General features: G+C 36.2%; 1 protein-coding gene across 3 annotated transcripts in view; it reads right to left on the reverse strand.

The window, feature by feature from the left end:
- PCCA (propionyl-CoA carboxylase subunit alpha) overlaps positions 1-24,884 on the reverse strand; it is a 599,270-nt gene that overhangs the window by 568,726 nt on the left and 5,660 nt on the right. For all 3 annotated transcript variants that reach the window (XR_005211057.1, XM_037799856.1, XM_037799855.1), the window contains exons 2-4: positions 7,652-7,729; positions 2,508-2,555; positions 2,329-2,397 (exon numbers count right to left, since the gene is read on the reverse strand). Coding sequence is in view for 2 of the 3 variants with exons in the window: in XM_037799856.1 (XP_037655784.1) it covers positions 2,329-2,397; positions 2,508-2,555; positions 7,652-7,729 (195 nt within the window). In the remaining variant the exon portion in view is untranslated. The remainder of the gene's footprint in view (positions 1-2,328; positions 2,398-2,507; positions 2,556-7,651; positions 7,730-24,884) is intronic.

Consider the following 24,884-nt stretch of genomic DNA (forward strand, 5'->3'; position numbering starts at 1 on the left):
AAGACTGATGGATCTTCCAGTGGGAAAGAAGCACAGGCCTTGGAGTCAAGAGAGACTAAGACTCAAATCCAAAATTGCTTAGTGGGTAAAATCTTAGTTCCTTATCTTTGAAGAGGGAAAGAAGAAAGAGTTGGTTTCTATTCTGTAGGGCTGCTGTTGAAATTAAAAGAATTGATTTGATTTATAACAGATGCTAAAAAATGATAATATTAAAAATGTCATCATGATCAGAGAAGGAAGATGAGCAAAATGTTATCATCAGAGAAGGAAGATAAGCGAAATTTCAAAACTGGCAATTTTCTTTGTTCTTTCCAACTTCCTTTCCCTGGCACTATCTTCACCAAAATGTCTATCATTGTTACATTGCATAATTGCAGTTTAAGAATGCGTTAGCTCAACTGAAAGAACAATATTATATAAACATATATAGTAAAAGATTTAAATATAAATGATTTGGGACTATTAATGCCAACAGTCACTTCCATGAAAAGAATACAGCAGAGAAAATTAACTATATTTTGATATGAAAAAAATAAGTCAAGGTTACCATCAGACTTAAAAACAAAATTCAAACATTTTCTCTCAATTTATCCAGAAATGAAAACATTTCATTTTAAAAACAAAAGATGAGAAGTGTGAATTTTAAATCAAATACTAGCTTCAGGTAACTTTAACAAACCTTTTTGTAGACAAGTTTGCTGTTGATAAATGCCTTAGTTTACCAATTGTATTAGGGTTCTCCAAAGAAACAGAACAAACTGGATATATAAATATATATACATATACACACACACACATATGTGTGTGTATATATACATATATATAAAAAATATTAAGAGATTTATTATAGGAATTGCCACCTGCAACTGAGAGGATTGGCAAGTCCAAATTCCATAGGGCAGGCAGCAAACTAGAAACCCCAATGAAGGGGAAGCTGAATACCCAACCGAAGCTGGATTACTGAAGAAGAGATTAATACTCTTCTGTCTGATTTCTGAAATCCTCAGTTCTAGCTTTTAAGACCTCGACTTGAATGGATGAGGAGATTCCCCATACTGCTGAAGGCAATCTCCTTTGCTTGTTCTAGATACAATTGGTTATAGACGCAGTCAACTGATCACAGATGCAAATCCATCTATGCAATACCCTCACAGTAACAATTCAGTCCGGTGCTCACTTGACCAAACAACAAAAGGGACACCATTACCTAGTTAAGCTGTCACATAAACTTAACCATCACACCAATCAAGAAATAGCATAATGAAATTAACAGTTTACTTATTATTTCATGAATATCTTGTGAGGAATACAAACTACTTATCATAGTAAAATTATTAGTAAAGAAGCCACAGTTCATCATTCAAAACAATCAAACAGTATATATATAAAACAAGCTAATTCAATTCCTCATTTTAATTGCTTTTAAGTAAAAGATGAATATTTTAAATATCCTTGCCAAATAAACCAGATAAGATAACATTTCTTTTAAGGAAATTACTTCCTTCTTTGGGGGTTTTGTTTTTTTCATTTTTTTAAGGAAGAGAATTGAACTGAGACAACTGAACAATATACTTCTGGATAAAACAAAATAAATCACAAAAATTGAAAATTCTTTGTATTAAATTACTATACTATAAAAGGTGACATTACCAAGGGGTCCTATTATCAAAAGTAGTGTGAAAGAACAAAAAACAACTCATATTTAAGTACAAGTTATATGTCATTCCATAAATTTCCAATAATTTACATTCTTTTCCCATGGGATTTTTCTTCACTCATTCATAGTTCATTACTGCCACAAAATGCCAGCTGTGTTTAAAATGCCAAACAAAATTATATATCATCCACTGCTTTATGCTATACCCTCTTCTGTCCATGTTCAATTATCATTAACCTATCTTTCACTTACCAAACTTTTAGCTGGGAATTGAAAATTGTTACATTGCCTTAGTGATACTGCAGTTATGCTATGGGAAAAAGTGTTCTCATGAGACAGCACTGTATAAACATTAATGTTTGAATGTAATTAATCTTTGAATCTAACAGTCTCATGCTTTGCTTAAACCTGACTCAGTGGCCAGCAATCATTTTGACAATTTTTACTCAATTCTAGGTTTTTAAAGCTTTGGAAAAAAAATAGTAAAGACACTTAGAAAAGACATTGTGACGCTTCCATTTTGTTTTTTATACAACAGTGGGCAATTAAATAGAATTTTTAATTGAATATATTATTTTCAGGCACAAAAAAAAAAAAAACCTACATCATTCACTTTTTTCTACTTAATCCAAAATCAAGTACTGATTTAAATAAAGTAAAAATATACTTACAGAATTAGCATCAACATCACTGTGTATGGCAACTGTCTTAATACCCATCTTCTTGCATGTCTTAATAACCTATTTCAAAATACATTAATGGTATCTATTAACAATGACTCACATTTAAAGGAATTTATTAATAATAAAATTCAGAGTAAAATGGAAAATAAGATTTAAATTCTACTTACTCTACAAGCAATTTCTCCTCTATTAGCAATAAGAATTTTATCAAAAATCTGAAAAGAGGAAACACATTAGAAATTATTGCTTATCCACACATACACGCTCACACCATCTAAAAGCTAAAACTCTACTCTCCAGTAAGAGAAGACACATTTAAAAGCATTATTTTTAGTTATTCACATAGTATTTACAATTGAAGTTACAAATTACATAAAATGTTAATTACTGATGTTCCAGTCCTATATAAATTAACTTTGGAACAATAAAATATTTTTGAAATGACAATTTAGTTATTTATGAAAACTATGGGATGGAAAAATACCAAGTTTTCACAATTAACAGTGGACATGATCTTAATAAATATTATTTCCTAGAGTAATATTAAATACCACAAATAATATGTTCATTTACAACCAGGAAGCTACTAAACTCATCTGATAGAATCGGGCACTATAATTATTTCGTAAAGCATCAATCAACTAGGTTAATTTATACATAAGTAGACTAAAGAGGTATTTATAAATTCTCTTGCCAAAAGAAAATCTTCAAATGCTATTTCAGAATACTAAAAAACTTTAGACAAAATTGCTTGACAATTTACTTGATAATTTATTTTCTAAATTCAGGGAAATTGTAGGTGTTATAAGTTGTTTACCAAGGAAAAGTCTGACATAAGTGTAATTTATATGCCATCTCTGTTGAGTCGGGGCCCAGTGCTAAAGAAAACTTTCAGTAACTCAGAACAGATACCAACTGTGCATGTATGCAGAGGTTCCCCTAACAAGAAGTTATGCCATTTATTCAATGTAAAATCTGAATAACCATCAAATTTTAAAGCAGCTGAGGAAGCATAATTGTCAGTCCAATCTGTGTGGGTCTACAGATCTAAATTCTAACCCCAAATTTGCCACTAAAGACCTATTAGATTCAAGCACATCAGTCTCTACAAGTCTTGATTTCCACAGATATAAATAAGAAACTGTTTAATAAGAGGTCCTCTTACCTACTCTAAAATCATACAGACTAATTAAAAAAATTTATAAGTAATTTGAATATAATAAATATTAGTACAAAATTATTTCTGGGTTAGTGAATTAAGTTAAACAGAATTATAAAAATATGTTTTATAGACATAAAATATAGAATATAGGTTATCAGGATATACAATGAGGCTAAAGAATAGGGTGTGGTTGCTTAATATATGCAAACTAGGTCAAACTTAAAACATTTGGAAATTAATAGAGGTGATGGTAGCATGTTATTGTGAGAATAATTAACAGTACTGAACACTGTGTGAATGTGTATGTCACCAGAAGGAAAACTAGAGGTTAAAACATGGGAATGTGTAACACAGTGAATCTTGTGGTAGACAATGAGTGATTAATTGCACAAATATTAAAAAGCTCATTCATGAATGAAAACAAATGTGTGACACTATTACAAGGAGTTAATAATAGGTACCTGGGGAAAAAATGTACCTACTGCAAACTATGGACTATAGTTAATAGTAATATCTTAATATTCTTTCATCAACAGTAACAAATGTACCACATCAATACTATGGGTAAACAGTAACGGGAGGAGGGGTATGGGAGAATTTAGGTTCTCTTTTTTATTTTTATTTCTTTTTTGCAGTAATGAAAATGTTCTAAAATTGATCATGGGGATGTATGCACAACTATGTGATAATACTATAAGCCACTGATTGTATACTTTGGATGATTTGTATGGTGTGTGACAGCATCTCAATAAAATTGCATTAAAAAATGTTTTAGTTATATTTTTAAAAGAAAAAAAGTTACATGGTCATAAAAGTACTCTTCCATAACTTAAAGCAGTAGTTTAAACTACAAAGAAAGTCACAAATCATAAAAATCTCAAAATTGGGAAAGGCCTTACATCACACGTGGCCTATTCCACCAACTTGAGAAATGGTGACAAGCCTTTGCCTTACAAATTGATAAATTCTTAATTTGATAGAACTCTGAGCCATTCAGGGCCTTCATCCTATGGGAATATAAAACCTTCTCTCACCTCAGACTAATAAATATTCTGCCTCTGTTCCCAAACGCCCATGGTGAAGGCCTATTAAATAGTAAGCAGACACTAAGAAGAAAGTGTTTAAAAAGGATAAATATTGTATGCTTTCATTTATATGAAATACATAGAACAAGCAAATTCATAGAAAAAGTAGGTTACAAATTACCACAGGCTGGAGTCAGGAGGAGGGGATAGGAGTTACTTAACAGGTTTCTATTTGGGGTGACTGAAAAGATTTGGTAACGGATAATAGTGATGGTAGCACAACACTGTGAATGAATTAATATCAATGAAATGTACACATGGGAGTGGTTAAAATGAGAAAATTTGTGATGTATATATGCTACCATAAAAAAAAATTTTAAAAACAAAAGAGTTACTTATACATCCTTATACTGCCTTTTGAAATGTGAAGTAAAATTAAGTATTAAATAGACTACATCTGATAGAAGCAGCCAAACATCACTGCTGGAAGTTACACATTAAACAGTTGTTGACAGAGCAAACATAACAAGTCATAAAAACTTTATAGGGATTAAGTAGGAATTCCGTCCTAATTCAAGAGGCAGTACAGGGCTTAAGAGCCAGTCTGGATGTGTGATTGTGAAAACCTTGTGGTTCACACTCCCTATATCCTGTGTATGGACAGATAAGTAGAAAAATGGGGGACAAAAAGTTAATGAATAATGGGGGGCGGGGGAGGGTATGAGATGTTTCGGGTGTTCCTTTTTATTTTTATTCTTATTTTTAGTTTTATTTTTCAGAGTAATGAAAACATTCAAAAAATGGATTGTAGTGATGAATGTACAACCATATGGTGATACTGTGAACACACTCCCTTTATCCAGTGTATAGACAGATGAGTAGAAAAATGGGGACAAAAACTAAATGAAAAATACAGTGGGGTGGGGGGATGGAATGCTTGAGTGTTCTTTTTCACTTTTATTTTTATTCTTACTTTAATTTATTTTTTTTTTTTTTTTTTTTTTTTTTTTGAGTAAGGAAAATGTTCAAAAATTGATTGTGGTGATGAAAGCACAACTATATGACGGTACCATGAACAGTTGATTGTACACTGTAGATGACTGTATGGTATGTGAATATATCTCAGTAAAACCGAATTTTAAAAAAATTAATCAACAAAAACAGTCTTAAGAAGCGGGGGTGGGGGGGAACCACTCTGGAGCCAAACAGCCCAAGTTGAAATTCCAACAGCGTGCTGGTTTGAATCTATTATGTACCCCAGAAAAGCCTATGTTCTTTTAATCCAATCTTGTGGGGGCAGACCTATTGTGGGTGGGAACTTCTGACTAGGTTGTTTCCATGGAGTTGTGACCCCACCCTTCAAGGTGGGTCTTAATCCCCTTGCTGGAGTCCTCTATGAGAGGATAAAAGGCAGAGACACCTTGGAGAGAGTTCAGAGAAGCTAAGAGAGACAGAAGACCAGAGACATTTTGGAGAAAGCCATTTTGAAACCAGAACCCAGGAGAACGACCAGCAGATGTAACCATGTACATCCCCATGTGACAGAGGAACCCCAGATGTCATCAGCCTTTCCTCAGAGAAGGTATCTCTTGATGCTTTCTTTAATTCGGACATTTTCATGGCCTTAGAACTGTAAATTTGCGAGCTAATAAATTCCCATTGAAAAAGCCAACCCATTTCTGGTATTGCCTTCCGGCAGCTTTAGCAAACAGAAACAAACAGTAGCGCTTGTTCTTACTACGTGTGTTATTCTTTGGGCAATCATCCTTCTTGACCCTCATTTTCTAGTCTGTGAAATGAGGCAATAAGGGCCCCTGCCACCAGAGGCTGGGAGAATGATATGAATTAACACACTGAAAGTGTTTAGAATAGTTCCTGGCTGTAATTTATACTCAATAGGTGTCAGCTATAGGTATTTATATTTATCCTTTGGTGAATATGCTAGACTGTTAATAATCTAGGAGTGTATCCCAATGTGTTTAACAGAAAAAAATCTATATCAAAATGATCTGCACCTGATACATCTTCTCTATTCGGGGCTATTAGTGAACTGACTCAAAGTAATCATATCAATTAATCTCCTACATAGAAAATTTTATTTTAAATAAATAATAGATGTATATGGTTTAAATTTTAAAAGGTACAAAAGGGGATACAATGCCCTGAAGATTGAGACAGTAATCAAATGAGATGGAGGAGTAGCAACAGACAAGACAGGATTTAACAAAGGATTATGAATACTGAATCTCTGTATAATTTTTTTTGTTGTTTTTTAAGTCTCTAGGGTATTAGAACAGCTGGAAGGAAGTAACTGAAATGGTGAAACTGTAACCCATAACATTTATTGAAATTTGCTCTATAACTACTTCTTAAATCATACTTTGAAAGTTACCACTTTTCTGTATATATGTTATATTTCACAATAAAAAATGTTTAAAAGGGGGGGGCCTCACAGGGGAATACAATATAGAGACACCCAGGTCCCGACCCCAAACACAACCACTGTTACTAGTTTCCTGTATATGCTTCCAGATGGGCTATACATATAAAAGATACACATACAAAGAAATTTAAACCAATGTTAAAACTCCTCCTTTGCAGCAACAATTACAGAGGCATATCAAGTGTATTCAATAACTTCACTGCCACCAAACCTGTTTTCTCTCTCAGCACCACTTCTAATCTTTTTATTTCTCCAATTACAAGACTCAAACATTATCAACTCTAGATTTTAACTGAAATTCCCTTGCCTCAAAATTTACAATAAGACTGCCTTCATTCAAAATGAATCATACATATATTAAGTAAATGAAACAAAAATAGCTTTATCGAAATCTCTCAACTGCCCAGTCTGTAAGAAAGACTCTCTACTAGCTGCCCTGCTGAAAACAAGGAAAATGTGGTTTCATTCAATTTTTGTTACAGATACAAATACAAAATTAAATAGACTCAGGTTGTGGCCCATAATTAAAAAGTAATAAAGACTGAACATTTATGAAACCTATGATACTACAGCAATAAATAACACAGCACTAATAAAATTTAATCTGTCCACTGACACACTGGAGAATAGAAAGTAAAACCATTACAAATTAGCAGCTTGGAGTACTTTTTAAATACTTACTTTTTCATTAGGATCATATCCCACTGAACAGAGACTACGGGACACAATCAAGCATTGTCCTGAGTAGTGTGGAACATGCTATAAAAAAAAACAAAAAGAAAGAAAGAAAAGTAAAATAAATTACAGATCTTAATAGGCAAAAAAAAAAAGAGAGAAAGAAAAAAATGAGGATACATACAGCTTTCTTCTATCTAAAACATTTTATCAATCAATATATATGTAGTTCTAAGTGAATAGACCTAAGCAACAGGCCATAACAATGGGCAGGAGGAAAGTAAACCATCACTATTGAAACATCACCTTGGCACACAAGAGAAATCCAAGGCACCAGAAAATCTGCACAAAAATACAGCAGTAAGAGTCAACATGCCAAGTAAAATTGGAAGAAAGATCATTCTTGTCATTTAGATGAATACACTAAGGTCAAATTTTAGGCAGAGAACTTTAAAAAAACAGTCTTGGCCTTCAAGAAGCTTCAGTTTTAACAGTAACCAGAAAATAATAATATTGTATTTTTTATTTGCTGACATGCTGAACAGCATTTTTTACTTTACTTTTTCTGTTACAAATGTGGTTTGCTGATAAAAATGAGAAAGTAATACTAATAAAGTTCAATTCTAATTCATTAACATAAATTTCACGCTAGTGATAACCATGGTCTTTGGAACACAAAAAATCTAATAAGAATTATAACCAAGGTTTAAGAAAACAATTTGTCCAATAATAGGCACTGATTACACAAGACAAATGGAAAACAGACAAGGCTGAAACAGATCAGCAAAAGGCAAACATGTACTACTCTCAGAAAGTTCAAAGAAAATAAATGAAACAAAAACAATGTTTTTATACCAACGTTTTAAAATAAACTCACAGATTTATAGAATTATCCAAAATTATCAAGCCCCAAATTACAAAATGTAATTTTTACACAAAAGTGAAGGTGAGGAAAAAAAGCCTTTACACTGCCAAATAAAAAATGTAGAAGAACAATGAACTATGGAAATTAATTTTATTGCTGTGCCCCTAGTAGAGACCAAAACTGTCTCTCATATATGCCTCCAAGCATCCCTTTGAGTTAAGGAATATTATCCCCAATGTTATAATTGAGAAAACTGAGTTTCAGAGACTTCAATTTTTGAAAGGTCACAGGGCTGGGCTTTAAAAGCTGCAAGATTAAACACAGACCTATTAAAAGCACTCTGAAGTTTTTTATTTTGAGATGATAAAAACATTAGCAACTCCCACATTATGCCAGTATCTACACAAACATATTTGGAATGAAGAAAACAATTTACCAAGTGTCAAATGGTTTCACCATTCCCTCTATGCCTGAATGAAAATTCAGTCTTCCACTGCCTTCGGAAGAATAGCTTAATTTAGCAACTTTACTATTACAGAAGACTAAATAAGACAAAAAGATAAAACTTCCCCCCCTCAAAGTCTTGTTGTGTGTTTATAGACTCAGTCAGTACAGAAACAAACTCTAGAAATAGAGAAGAAACAAGTTACCAGGAATTTCTCAAATTTATTTTGCTGCAAGGTAGCACTAGGGTATTTACAGGTAAACAAAATAGCATATACCAGCTTCCTACTAATCTCATGAAATGAAGCAATATTTTACTTTTTAAAACAATTTTGCTAATATTGTAAGGAATATAATGTTCCACTGCAGAAGCATAGCAACATACCGTTTACAAAAGGCAAAAATCACACAGGTGCCTTTAATCACCAAAAAATAAAGGGCACAACTGATTCCTGACAATAGAAACCAAATGTGAGTCCTCAAAAGGCAAAACTCAATCCGGGACAGACATTTCAGGTACTCTAATTTAGCTCTGGAGAGTGAAAAACAACAATGCTTACGTCTATGAAAGGGAACACCTGGGAGAGCAGCATCCTACCTGGAAAAGAACACTGGGAGAGGAAATCTAAGAGCCTGAGTTCTAATCCTAGCTCAGCCTCACCCTATTTCTTGGGCAACTCACTTCAATCCCTCTGCTCTCTCTTAAAAAATGAAAGCTTAGATTACTTTTCTATAACCTAAAACACTATTATTCTAAAAACGAGAGTTTAGTACAGGGGTATCTAACATGTTCATTAGAGTGCCTCTGAGGATTTATCTAAGGATATGCAGTTAATTCAGACAAACTGAACATGTGGACCAAGAAAACGGTGTCACAGACTTCGGTGCTGAACTACTCTTAGCTTAACAAAAAAAAAAAAAAGCAGAGCTTTTTGGTGAAAATAGAACTAATTCCACAGATTTTGATAAATATGAATTATGCATTAAGTTTCTAGGGTACCTTTTGTAACAAACACCTCAGAAAATACAGACTCTATCTCATTAGATGGGTTCATGAAGAATAGACTAAGCTACAGCTGACCCAACAAAAAAGTTTCTATCCCAAGACTTTTCTGAAATTTATGACTAAGGGGCCAAGCCCTGAGGAATGTTCAGGGCAACTAACTCTGGTATTATATTATATTCACCTTCATGAAACAACTGATAACAAAAACCTAAAATAAAAAAGTCTGTATCACACAGTACTTAAAATGAAGTAAAGTCTGCCACAAGTTAAGACCTGGTCAAAACGCAGATGATTTAGCACTATACCTAATTTATTAAGCTGTTCTGGAAACTTTGTAACACTACTTAAAAATACTTTGTTTTGAAGATCTAATTATCACTATCAAAAAAGAAAGCATACAGCTTGTACACCTGAATTCATGATACAGTGGCCCAAAATTTTTAAAAATTTGAAAGCTCCTGGTTAGCCATAACTAGAAGTAGAAACATAACTGCAGAACAACTACCAAGGGAAAACAAGGGTGTAGGATGTTCGCACAGGGATTGGAATGACCATAAAGGCTCTGATCCTGTTCACTCTGGGCAGACATCCTTGCAAGTTCAAAGTTCAGAAGAACACAGGTGAAGAATCAGACTTTTTTTTTTCCTGAGCTACAACGGAAGATTTGTTTCAAATGGAGAGAACAAATTAGAAGAAATCTGCTAATTCAGACCGCTACACAGAGTTTTAAAGTTTGCTGTTTTTGTTAACAACAACTGGCTACAAGCCCAGTCTAAAATTCTTTTAAGGTATTTCCTAGCAACAAGAGTTATGAGGAAAAACATTAATCAACTCCATTTATAAAGACTATTTAACCTATCACAGTCAAGAAGAAAAAGGTCAAGGAATGTAAAATTACTTCCATGAAACACTATCATTGGTTCTCTTCTGCAAAAATAAATAATTCCTGTATTTTCAACACTTAGAAAAGAAATGCCTGCTAACATTGTGTGGTACATGTGACTCTAACCCTCACAAGGCCTGAGTTAAACCTCTGCTCCAGTGCTTCATAGCTATGTGACATTGAGCAAAATGTAACACTGAGCAAATCGCTTCTCTGGACCCCATAAGATGTGGTGCCCATGAAACCATCAGTTAGTAGCATCCTCAGTTATTTGCAACTTTTGTAACTTTTCCTATTTGTAACTTTTCTCCTTGAGCTTGTTTTTCAGGTAGCCAACCGAAAGTTATATAACCTAAGCATGCACAGCAATACGACTGGTATTGCTTCGAAGACAACTGAGACACCAGAAACAAAACATCAACCCCCTCAGAAGCAAAGTTGCATCAATCAAGAGATGTCAGAAGTAATCCAACACAAGAGGGCCTTCAAGGAGGGAAATCTGGTCGGGAGCCTACCTTACCATATATAGACAAATCAGTGCCTAACCAATAAAACCACACCAAATTAACCTTCCCCACAGCAACATCCACCTCCTATCCCAATAAAATCTTTCTTAGCCCTCAAATCGGGAAGACAAATTTGAGGCTTGTCCCACCAATTCCTTGCTGGTCTACCTCATAATAAAGCTCTTTCTTTTCTCAAACTCCCACCATCACAGAATTGGCTTCTGTGCACATCAGGCAGCAAGCCCTTGCTTGGCAACAATGACACCTCCCCTATTTTCCTATAAAGTTATAAAAGGATCAAATAACTTTATAAACTGTAAAAAGCCAAGAAAATGTAAGGCATTACACAAAAATAAACCCAATATATGCAGATGTCCCCTTTCTTTCTTAAAATTATACCAGAATGGAGGTGCGAAGTCCCGGCTTGGCAACAACCTGCATGAAATGTGTGCTCCTGTAGGAGATAGGCCCACCCGCCAGTCAGGCCTAAGTATATGTTTAACTTTATAAGAAATAGCCCAGGGGAGAACCTAAGATGGCGGCTAGGTGAGACAGGACAAAAAAAGACCTCCATGAAAAATACTAGACAAAAGCCAGAAAGTGACCCAGAACACCAGTTCCAGTGATGCACCAGCTGGACAAGGTCTGCTAAATCCATAGGGACTGTGCATTTGGTGAAACCAGGAGTCTGCATTCTCAAACGAGTGAGTGAGTCGGCTGAAAATCCGGCAGCCGTGCTGCGGTGTGGGGAAACCATGGGTTGACGTTTGGAGACGGACCAGTTCTTCTTAAAAAAAAAAAAAAAAAAAAAAAACCTGGGAGCGGCTGCGGTTACGACAATGAGAACTGTGCAAAGAAGCACAGCAGGAGCGGGCAGTGCCAACCTCTCGGTGTCTGGCATGGAGGAGAGCCTGCTGCTGACTGTCTCGGGGCTAGGGGGCAGAGGGGAACCAAAAGGAGAAAGAAACCAGGCCCCTTGCAGACATCTCCCCGGTGGGCTGGGAACACTCCTGCCCAGGGCCAGAGCTATAGCCCAGAGCCGTGCCAAGAGACCCAATCTGACCGGGAGTGTTTCCCACAGCACTACGCATATGCCACAATATCGGCCATGGACAGTGGCCTTTAGTGCACCCATAGCTAACTGTCCCAGAACTGGGAAGGCGGAGCTGTGCGAAAAGGGGGACATTAACACGCCCCATTCAGCTATCTTTACATCAGGCTGGGAATGCCTCTGCACAGCCCGGTAGCCCAGGGCTTCCCTGGAGGGCCAGTGTGCACGTGTGACGTGGCACAGCCTTCCCTCGGCAGAGGTCCTGGAAGAGCACGGCTGAGAAGGGGGACCCGCTCGGAAATCCCAGGGACCCTACGCCAATACGAAGGACTTGTGGGTCAGCAGCAGAGACAATCTATGGCGAGACTGAAATGAAGGTTTAGACTCTTGCAACAGCCTTTAATCTCCAGGAACACCTGGGAGGTTTCATTATTAAAGCTGCCCTGCATCCCTAACCACCCAGACACACGCCCCACATTCACGGCAGACAGTACCAACAACACACCCAAACTTAGTGAACCAACTGAACCTCACAAGAATCAGATCTCCACACACCACAAAGACAAAGTTGGGGAGAACTGACTTGAGGGGAATAGGTGACTTGCAGGCACCATCTGCTGGTTAGTTAGAAAAAGTGTATGCCACCAAGCTGTAGATCTGACAAATTAGAGATCAGTATTTTTTATATCCAGAAAGAACCCTATCAAGTAAAGCAAATGCCAAGAGACCAAAAACAACAGAAAATCTTAAAGCATATGATAAAACCAGACGCTGTGGAGAACCCAAACCCAAAAACCCAAATCAAAAGATCAGAAGAGACACAGTACTTGGTGCAATTAATCAAAGAACTAAGGACAAACAACGAGAGCATGGCACAGGATATAAAGGGCATGAAGAAGAGCATGGGACAGGATATAAAGGACATAAAGAATACCCTAGAAGAGTATAAAGAAGAAATTGCAAAAGTAAATTAAAAAATAGAAGATCTTATGAAAATAAAAGAAACTGTTGGCCAAATTAAAAAGACTCTGGATACTCATAATACAAGATTAGAGGAAGTTGAACAATGACTCAGCCTCCTTGAGGACCACAGAATGGAAAATGAAAGAACAAAAGAAAGAATGGAGAAAAAAATTGAAAAAATCGAAATGGATCTCAGGGATATGATAGATAAAATAAAACGTCCAAATTTAAGAATCATTGGTGTCCCAGAAGGGGAAGAGAAGGGGAAAGGTCTAGAAAGAGTATTCAAAGAAATTGTTGGGGAAAACTTCCCAAACCTTCTACACAATATAAATACACAAAGCATAAATACCCAGCAAACTCCAAATAGAATAAATCCAAATAAACCCACTCCAAGATATATTCTGATCAGACTGTCAAATACTGAACAGAAGGAACAAGTTCTGAAAACAGCAAGAGAAAAGCAATTCACCACATACAAAGGAAACAACATAAGACTAAGTAGTGACTACTCAGCGGCCACCATAGAGGCAAGAAGGCAGTGGCATGACATATTTAAAATTCTAAGAGAGAAAAATTTCCAACCAAGAATACTTTGTCCAGCAAAACTCTCCTTCAAATTTGAGGGAGAGCTTCAATTTTTCACAGACAAACAAATGCTGAGAGATTTTGCTAAAAAAAGCCCTGCCCTACTTCAGATACTAAAGGGAGCCCTACCAACACAGAAGCAAAGAAAGGATAGAGAGATATAGATAAATTTAAAAGACATATATAGAACATTACATTCCAAATCACCAGGACACACATTCTTCTCTAGTGATCACAGATCTTTCTCCAGAATAGACCATATGTTGGGACATAAAACAAGCCTCAATAAATTAAAAAAAAGAAAAAAACTGAATCTATTCAAAGCACATTCTCTGACCACAATGGAATACAAATAGAAGTCAATAACCAACAGAGGCTCTGAAAATTCACAAACAACTGGAGGGCAAAAATGAGGGGGAGATGAAAACATTCCTGGATAATCAAAAGCTGTGGGACTTCATCACCACTAGATTAGTCCTATAAGAAATGCTAAAGGGAACTGAGCAGTCGGAAAGGAAGGGACACTAAACAATTGACTGAAAGCACATGAAGAAATAAAGGTTTCCAGTAAAGATCACATGGTAAATATAAATACCAATACTAGTCTATTTTTGATTTGTAACTCCACTATTTACCTCCTACAGGATCTAAAACACATAAACTGTAATGATAAATCAATGGTTTGGGACTCAATGTAAAATATGTCATTTTTGACAAGAACTACATAAAGGTGGGGGAATGGAGGAGTAAAGGAACATAGTTTATGTGTCCTATTGAAGTTAAGTTGGTATCAAAGAAAAACAAGATTGCTATAGATTTAAGAGGTTAAATTTAAGCCCCACAGTAAACACAAAGAAAGTATCAGAGAATATGACCATAGAGATGAAAAGTAGAGTATGGGTTACGAGAAGTGGGGGAAGGGGCAATAGGGAGTTAAGAAATGAGTGTAGGGTTTCTGTTTGGGGTGAAGGGAAATTTCTAGTAATGGATGGTGGGAAGGTGACAGCATTGCAACATTCTAAATGTGATTAATCCCACTAATGGAATGCTAGGGAGAGGCTGGAATGGGAAAATTTAGGCTGTATATATGTTTCCACAACTGAAAAAAAAAAAAAAAAAAGACAGTCTAAGTAGATAATGACAATTAAATGCCAAGAATGATCCTGGATGGGATCTGAGGATGGTGGAGAGGAGGCTCAAAGGGACACAGTTGGGACACAAGAAGAAAAAAAAAAAGGAAATACAGAATCTAAGCTTTATATCAATGTTGAATTTCTTGAGCTTCTCAGCTGCACTTAATGGGATTGCAGAAAAGAATGTTCTTATTCATGGGAAATGTATATGTGAATTATATTGTTTGTTCAAGGATGTGTGCAGCTTGCTCTCATGTTCAGAAGACAGAGCAATAGATGATGGATGATAGGGAGGGAGGGAGGGAAAGAAAGAAATGGTGGCGTGACAGGATGTTATAGTTGGTGGATGGGGTATCGGGGGAGGGGGGTCGGGGTATGCTGGAGTTCTGTGTATGGGGTTTGTATTGTTTTTGCAACTGTTCCTGTAAGTTTGAATTTATTTCAAAATAAAATTAAAAAAAAAAAAACTATACCAGAATGAAGTGGGGGTTACCATTAGAGCAATAACGCAGTAATTAAGAGTTCTGGTCTAGACTGAAACAGATACATGAACTGGATTCTAATCTTGGCTCTGATATTCCCTAAGTGTACAGGACATTTCCTTATATGTAAAATGGGGATAATAAAAGTACTTATCCAGGATTTAAGGTTTTTAAGAGGATTAAATTAGAATGTGTCAAATGCCTAGCACAGTGTTGCATATATCACAGTAGGCATGTAATAACAAAAAAAAAAGGAGGGGGAGTGGTACAACTTTTTTAAAACAAACTGGATGAATACCTTCCAGCCACTGCAACAGGGAAACAAGCATTCTTTTCAAATGACTGACAAATCCACTGAGCAAGTACATTAAAGAACATTAAACATCAGTCCTGCCAAAACCACAACTATTGTTCTTAACATATTCACAAGGCATTCAAATGAATACTACTAAAACAATAATGTTAACAGGTTAATTCATTACCAGGATACATTCTGCTTAAAAAAGAAACTAAGCTCAAAACTGTGGGTTAATGGAACCAAAATATGATCTTACCAAGGTAAAAGTAAACATTAGTAACTAACCTCAAAAACGTCCAGGCAAAGGCTCACTCTTCATGCTTCAGATACAGAGCTTGGAAGCATCAGTTGAGAACTTACTTCAACATTTTCACAGGCCCAGAATGACATTCTAAGGGAATGCTTTCTTTTAAGACACCAATATAAATCAGGCTTTTTAATTTAAGCAAAGTTTTTCTTTTAAACAGACATTGAATAGTTAGTAACTATTAAGGACTCACTAGCCATCCCAATCTTGAACTATCTGCCAAAAGCTTCTGTTAAAAGCAAGGATGAACTCCTAATACTTGAGAGAAATGGACAAAACAACACATTCATTTCTCAAATCTCAAGATTCTCAGGCTGTGCCTCCATACTAACCTAGAGCACTAGAAAACTACACACATCAACTAGTCCACCAGAATTCCTCAGCCAGGACATTCTTCCCACCTCACCTGTAGCAGATGATGTTGGTGCCCAGCCAGATTCCCCTTATCCAGCAGCTCACCATTCCCACAGCTGCTCTGTGGACTACTAATATTAATGGCTCACAGCTGCTTCCTAAACTAGACAATTCTACTCACCCTTGATGGGGGTTCCCCATCAAGCCCGGGAGTGACCCACAACCAGCCCACAGCCAATGACTAACGCTGGGTTCAAAAGGCCAGTCCTCGCACTTCAAAGTGTGACCAGTTCAATAATGCAGTCTGTGCTCTAGAGCTGAGCTATCCAATATGCAGCCATATGCAGCTAGTAAGCGCTTGAAATGTATCTACTCCAAATTCAGGTGTGTTCTAAGTGTAAATGTAAAATACCCACTAGATTTCAAAGACAGAAACAAAAAGAATATCAAATACAGCAATAATTTTTATATTTGACTACATGTTGAAGTGATATTTTAAATATAGTTGGTTAAATAAAATACATCAGTAAAATTAATTTCACTTTTTCTTTTTTAATATAGGTGCTAGAAAATTTTAAATTACATTTGTGGCTTATTATATTTCTCTTGTATAGCACTGATCTAGAGCAATTCTCAAACTTTATTGTGCATCAGAATCACCTGGAGAGCCTACCCCCACCCCCACCCCCAGATTTACTGGCTCAGCAAGTCTGATGCGAGGCTGGAGAACCTGCATTTCTAACAAGTTCCCAGGTGATGCTGTTTCTGCTGATTGGGGTTCCACACTTTCAGAACCACTGCTCCAGAGCTTCCCTGTGGGATAGGACAGAACCTAGTCTCCAGTTGGGGCCCTGTCCTTACTTAGCTTCCTATCCCCCACTCCTCCCTATCCTGTTTTCTTTACTCCTATTCTTCTAAACACCAAGTGCACAAGAATCCCTCCTCGGGCTCTGATTCTAGGCAACCCAACTACCCCATCTTCACAGAACTCTTTTTACACAAATATAACTTTTACAAAGCTTTAGCTCAACAGCGATCAGCTAGATGGAAAACATCTCTGCATTTTTTCTAAAACTGCTAACAAAGATGTATTGAATTGTTAGTTGCCCTTATGTAATGTGTTCTACACATTCAGGACTACGACAAAGTGTATCTGAATGAACTGATGTTCCTTACTAGCAGACAAAGAAAACTAAACGTCCTACTGTTTGCCACTTTTCCATGACTGCCATGAATATCAAAACTAGTTTTTAGTGCCCTTGACCTCTCTGCCCCTAAGACACAGCAAGGGGCAGTGTTTTAATTTCTTTTGGTCTCCTCAGTGCATGCCATAAAATGTGACACTTAGTAAATGCTCCATAAACATTTTTTGAATGGATAGCTAGATTTCAAGATGAATGAATGAATGAATGAATGCTACTTCTTAAAAGTTCTTCTCTTGGTTTGGTAACAACACTGTAGTAGCTCCTCTCAAACAATTTCTCTAAATCCTCTTGTCTCTTCTTCCTTCTTCCAAATTTTAATTACAGGTCACAAGATAGAGTATTTAATTAAGTACTAACTCACCCACTATAGCCTTCAGACTTCACATACTCCAGCTCTAACTTGTACCTCAGATCACTGACCCAAAAATCAGCCACTGATTCCCCTCTGTTCTCCCAGTGTTCAACTTGACTCTTGTAGTCACCTAATTCCAGACAGCTAAAAAAAAAAAAAAAAAAAAACACTGTCTCTATCCAAAAAAAAAAATATTTCCTTTACCAAATTTCCTTTTTCATTCCTGTTATCTCAATTACCCAGATTAAAAAATATATAGTGGAATCATCTTAAACTCTTTCACTCTCTTAAGCAAAAATGTCACCATCTTTCCCCCTTATTTAGAAAAAGGGATGTACCAGTTTTACCAATCACTCCTCTGTTCTGAACCTTTTAAGAAATGGATAAAAAATGCACAAAATAGATAAATAAACATACAAATGTCTACAAACATTTCATAACACCAGAAATGGCAACTGATTTCTGTATAATCTTAGAAGATCATTTCCCAAATGATTTGTCAGAAATTTATCAGCATCTTGGAAAGATTTACCTCCAAGCAATTCTAAAGCATTCAAATATGCTTAAACATTTTCTTCCATGTTCACTGACTGGAAAAGAAAATTACAGATTTCAAGAAACATAAAACTTGAGTGTTCAAACTAGTGAATGCACCATACGAGACCATCATTCATATAAGAAACAGTTTGCAATTGGAAAAGCAAGGCTTTGAAATCAGATTATCCAACATTCAAATTGTACCTCTCTCAATTATGTCCTTAAGCAAGTTACTTTACTCTCAGCTTTGTTTACTCTTCCATAAAATTAAATACCTAGTAGTTACATTGATAAGAGATAATATATGAAAAGCATATGAGGCATAAAAGGGTTCAACAAACTTTCAACAAAATCATCCTGGACCCACTGAAAAAATACAAAAAGAAGAAAAAACTAGGTATTTAAACCAAACGTGTTTTAAAAGCTAATACATAAAACAAATAAGTAAAGACCAAAAGGTGGACTCTACATACACACTAAAAGTAAACAAATTCTGTGAACTGACTAAAAGATCACTTAGAAGTCTCTAGAGCAGAGTCTAGGGTTAGCTGTGCACATTCCACAAAAAGTTTACAGGGCAGAAAGACGGGAGAGGGGGTTAAAATCTTAAAACGTTCTGGTTCAAACACAGATTTCAAGGTCACAGAAGGGAAGCCCAGAGAGAAGCAAAGCAGTAGCTGAAATTTCTCTAAAGCTATGGTGCACTTCAGATTCTTCCCATTTCAAGGAGGAATGCTTTGTTCCAGTCATACGTTTAACACCTACTGTGTCAAACACTGTGCTAAGAACATAGAAATAGAAAAAAATGCAGTCTCTGCCAATACAATTAAATGGAAGAAACTAAGGATAATCAAAACTTATATACTTTAAGTAAGTGTATGCAAGTGAAACAGTTTAATACAATTTGCACCCCATTTTCCACAGCCCCTTAACAGCAACAAGTTAGGGAGAAAAAAGGGGTGGCTAATAGCTGTCAAATTTATAGCAATAATAAGTGGCATATGATAAACATGAGACAGAAAAACTATAAAAAGCAGCCATCAGAGAAAACAGAAAGCATCTTATGAACAACTCTAAGCCCACAAATTTGATAATTTAAATGAAAGAGACAAATTTCTTGAAAGTCACAATCTACAAAAACTTACACAGAGAAAGAGATAATCTGATAAGCCTATATCTATTAAGGAAATTCAATCAACAATTAATAACCTTCCAAAACAGAAAGCACAAAGCACAAGGCCCAAATAGCTTCACTGGTGAATTTTACCAAACATTTTAAGAAGAAATGATACCAATTCTCAACAACAGCTTCCAGAAAATAGAAGCAGAGGGAACATTTTCTAACTCTTTTCATAAAGGCAGCATTATCCTAATATCAAAACCAAACAAAAAACATTACAAGAAAAGAACATTAGAGACCAATATCTTTTATGAATGTAGATGTGAAAATCCTCAACAAAACATTAGCAGATAAAATCCAACAATGTATAAAAAGAATTATACACCCCAACCAAGTGGGATTTATTCCATTTATGCAAGGCTGGTTCAGCATTCAAAAATCAATCAATATCAGCCATCACATCAACAGGCTAAAGAAAAAAAATCCTAAAATCATTGTTCTAGTTTGCAAATCTGCTGGAATGCAAAACACCAGGAATGGATTGGCTTTTTTAAAAGGGAGGTTATTTGGTTACACAGTTACAGTCTTAAGGCCATAAAGTGTCCAAATCGGGTACCTTCACTGGAGGATGGCCAATGGTGTCCGGAAAACCTCTGTTAGCTGGGAAGGCATGTGGCTGGCGTCTGCTTCAAAGTTCTGGTTTCAAAATGGCTTTCCCCCAGGATGTTCCTCTCTAGGCTGCAGTTCCTCAAAAATGTCACTCTTAGTTGGACTTGGGGTATTTGTCCTCGCTTAGCTTCTCCGGAGCAAGAGTCTGCTTTCAACAGCCATCTTCAAACTGTCTCTCATCTGAAGCTCCTGTGCTTTCTTCAAAGTGTCCCTCTTGGCTGTAGCTCCTCTTCAAAACGTCACTGAGAGCTGCACTGAGTTCCTTCTGTTTGCCAGCTCATTTATATGGCTCCACTGATCAAGGCCCATCCTGAATGGTTAGGGCCACACCTCCATGGAAATTATCTCATCAGAGTTACCACCTACAGTTGGGTGGGGTGCATTTCCATGCAAACAACCTAATCCAAACATTCCAACTTAATCCCCACTAATATGTCTGCCCCACAAGATTGCATCAAAGAATATGGCCTTTTCTGGGGGACATAATACATTCAAACTGGCACAATCATGAATAGATGCAGAAAAAACATTTAACAAAATCCAGCATTCATTTATGATAAAAACTCTCAGCAAACTAGGAACAGAGGGGACCTTCCAAAACCTGAAAAAGAACATTAAAAAAAAAAAAAAAACTACAGCCAATATCATACTTAATGGTGGAAAACTAGATGTTTCCCACTAAGATCTGGAACAAAAACGATGTCCCCTCTTGCCACTCCTATTCAACATCATACTGGAAGTTCTAGCTAATGAAATAAGACAAGAAAAGGAAACAAAAGGTATACGGGTTGGAAAGAAAGAAATAAAACTGCTTTTGTTTGTAGACTGTATTATTGTCTATGTAGAAAATCCCAAAGAATCAACCTAATAAGATATTAGAGCCAGGTTCCAGGATACAAGTATAAAAGTCAATTGCTTTCATATATACAAACAAGGAACAATCAGAATTTGAGATGAAAAATACATCATTTACATTAGCACTGCCGAAAAAATGAAATACTTGGGTATAAATCTAACAAAATGCATACAAGATCTATATGAAGAAAACCATAAATCTCTGATGAAAGAAATCAAAGAAGATCTAAATAAATGGAGATAAACCATGTTCACGGACAGGAAGACTCAATAGTGTTAAACTGTTAGTTCTTCCCAACCTGATATATAGATTTAACACACTCCCAATCAAAATTTCTGCAGGGTATTTTATAAATCTCGATAAACTGACTCTGAAAGTTATACGGAAAGGCAAAAGACCCAAAATAGCCAACAAAATACTACAGTGATCAAAACAGTATGGTATGGGCAAAAGAACAGATCAGTGGAACAGAATAGAGTACCCAGAAATGGACCCACACAAATAAGTCAACTGACCTTCAACAAATGAGCAAAGGCATTCAATGGAGAAGGGACAATCTTTTCAATAAATGCTGTTGGAACAACTGGAAATCCACAAGCAAAAATTATTAATCTAGGCACAGACCGTACACCTTTCACAAAAATTAACTCAAAACAGATCATAGGCCTAAATGTTAATTTGTTCACAAAACTTAACTCAAAATGGATCATAGGCCCAAAACCATATAACTTCTAGATGAAAACAGGAAAAACTCTAGGTGATCTTGGGTTTGGTGATGACTTCTTAGATACAAAACCAAAAATATGATCCATGAAAGAAAAAATTGTTAAGTTGAACTTCCTTAAAACTAAAAATTTCTGCTCTGTGAAGGACACTGTTAAGAAAATGAAAAGACAAGCCACAGACTCGGAAAAAATATATACAAAACACATATGTGAAAAAGGACATATCCAAAATATACAAAGAATCTTAAAACCCAAAAATAAGAGAACAAATGACCCAATTAAAAAATGGGCAATTAAAAATGGGCAAAAAATGAGTCTTCTATCTTGGGGCTTGCCCTTGTGAGGCTCATTGCTGCAAGGAAGCAGCTAAATTTGCTTATAACTGTGCCTAAGAGTCTCTCCCTGATTGCCTCTTTGTTGTTCAGATGTGGCCCTCTCTCTCTAGCCAGGCCAACCCAGCAGGCGAATGCACCGCCCTCCCCACTATGTGGGATCTGACTCCCAGGGGTGTAAATCTCCCTGGCAACGCAGGATGTCTCCCAGGGATGAATCTGGGCCCAGCATCGTGGGATTAAGAACATCTTCTTGACCAAAAGAAGGAAGCAAAATGAAACAAAATAAAGTTTCAATGGCTGAGACATTTCAAATGGAGTCAAGAGGTCAAGCTGGTGGGCATTCTTATGCACTATATAGATATCCCTTTCTAGGTTTTAGTGAATTGGAATAGCTAGACATAAATACCTGAAACTATCAAACTCCAACCCAGTGGCCTTGACTTTGACTCTTGAAGACGACTGTATAACTATGTAGCTTACAAGGGGTGACAGTGTGACAAATATAGTCAACTGATCTTGAACAAATGAGCAAAGGCATTTGTGGATCACACTCCCTTTATCCAACATATGGATGGATGAGTAGAAAAATGGGGACAGAGGCTAAGTGAAGATTGGGGTGGGATGGGGGGGATGATTTGGGTGTTCTTTTTTTACTTTTATTTTTTATTCTTATTTTTATTCTTTCTGGTGTGAAGAAAATGTTCAAAAATGGATTGGGGTGATGAAGGCACAACTATATGATGGTACAGTGAACAGCTGATTGTACACCATGGATGACTGTATGGTATGTGAATATATCTCAATAAAAAAGAAATTTTTTTTAAATGGGCAAAAGAGCTGAGAGCAGACTCCTCACCAGAGATATACAGATGGCAAATAAGCATATGAAAAGATGCTTAACATCATTTATCATAAGGGAATTTAAAATTAAAACAATGAGACACCACCACACACATATTAAAATGGCCAAAATCCAAAACACTGACAACACCAAATGTTGATGGGGATTCACTGCTGGCAGAAATGTAAAATGGTACAGCCACTGTTTTAGTTTACCATATAATCCAACAATCATGCTCCTGGGTATTTACCCAAATGAGTTGAAAATTTCTGTCCATACAAAAACCTGCACATGAATGTTTATAGAAGCTTTATTCATAATTGCCAAAAACTGGAAGGAAAAAATGCCCTTCACCTGGTGAATGGATAAACTGTGGTATATCCGTACAATGTATTATTGAGCAATAAAGGAAGTGACCTATCCAAGCCACAAAAAGACATGCAGGAACCTTAAATGCATATTACTAAGTGAAAGAAGCCAGTCTAAAACTGCTACATATTGTAGGGTTCCAACCATATGACGTTCTGGAAAGGGCAAAACTACAGAGGCAGCAAAAAGTCAGTGGTTGCCAAGGGTTCGGGGATTGGGGGGTGTGCCAGTTTGAATGTATTATGTCCCCCCAAATGCCATTATCTTTGATGTAATCTTGTGTGGGCAGACTATCAGTGTTAATTAGATTGTAGTGTTTCCATGGAGATGCATCCCACCCAACTGTGGGTGATGACTCTGATTGGATAATTTCCATGGAGGTGTTGGCCCGCCATTGGGTGGGTCTGAATTAAATTACTGGTGCACTATATAAGATCAGACAAAAGGAGCGAGCTTGCTACAGCCAAGGGGGACGCTTTGAAGAAAGCACAGGAGCTGCAGATGAGAGACAGTTTGAAGACGGCCAGTGAAAGCAGACTCTTGCTCCGAAGACTGTAACTGTGCAGCCAAATAAACCCCCGTTTATAAAAGCCAATCCATCTCTGGTGTTTTGCATTCTGGCAGCATTAGCAAACTAGAACAGGGGGATGATGGATAGAACACAGGACATTTTTAGGACAGTGAAACTATTCTGCATGAAGCTGTAATGATGGATACACGACATTATGTAATTCTCAAAACTCATCAAATTTTACAACACAAACTGTGACCCCTGCTGTAAACAACATACATTAATTACTAATTTGTATCAACACTGGTTCATCAGTTATAACAAATATATGATCCTAATACAAAATGTTAAAAAGAGGAAGCTATATGCGGGGGGTATACATGGGAACTCTGTACTTTCAGTGCAATTTTTCAATAAATGTAATAAAATTCAAGTTTATTATAAAAAAAATTCTAAAAGCAGACATCAGAACTCAGAATCCTTTACTCTAAATACAGTAAGCAGGGGGCCGAGAGCCTAACACACTTCAATAGTCCCTAACTGTATCACTATATTCTAATAATGAATGACCACAACTCATCAAAAAAAAGGATAATTTATGTTCAGAATTCTCTGTCATAAAGACAGAGCCACTTCCAACAAAATGATACTTAAGACAATAATAATTTTAAAAATAACAATTTAAACAAAAGAACATTAAAGTACCCACAGGGCTAGGAATTGAACATATATTTCATTTTTCAAAATTATTTCCCACTGCTGTACCCCCAAGCTACCAATAGCTCTCCTATATCCTCTCTTAGCTCCTATAATCTAAAATATGCCAATGTCATCCCCCC

This window comes from Choloepus didactylus, chromosome 12, assembly GCF_015220235.1.
Source record: "Choloepus didactylus isolate mChoDid1 chromosome 12, mChoDid1.pri, whole genome shotgun sequence".
Taxonomy (NCBI): Eukaryota; Metazoa; Chordata; class Mammalia; order Pilosa; family Megalonychidae; genus Choloepus; species Choloepus didactylus.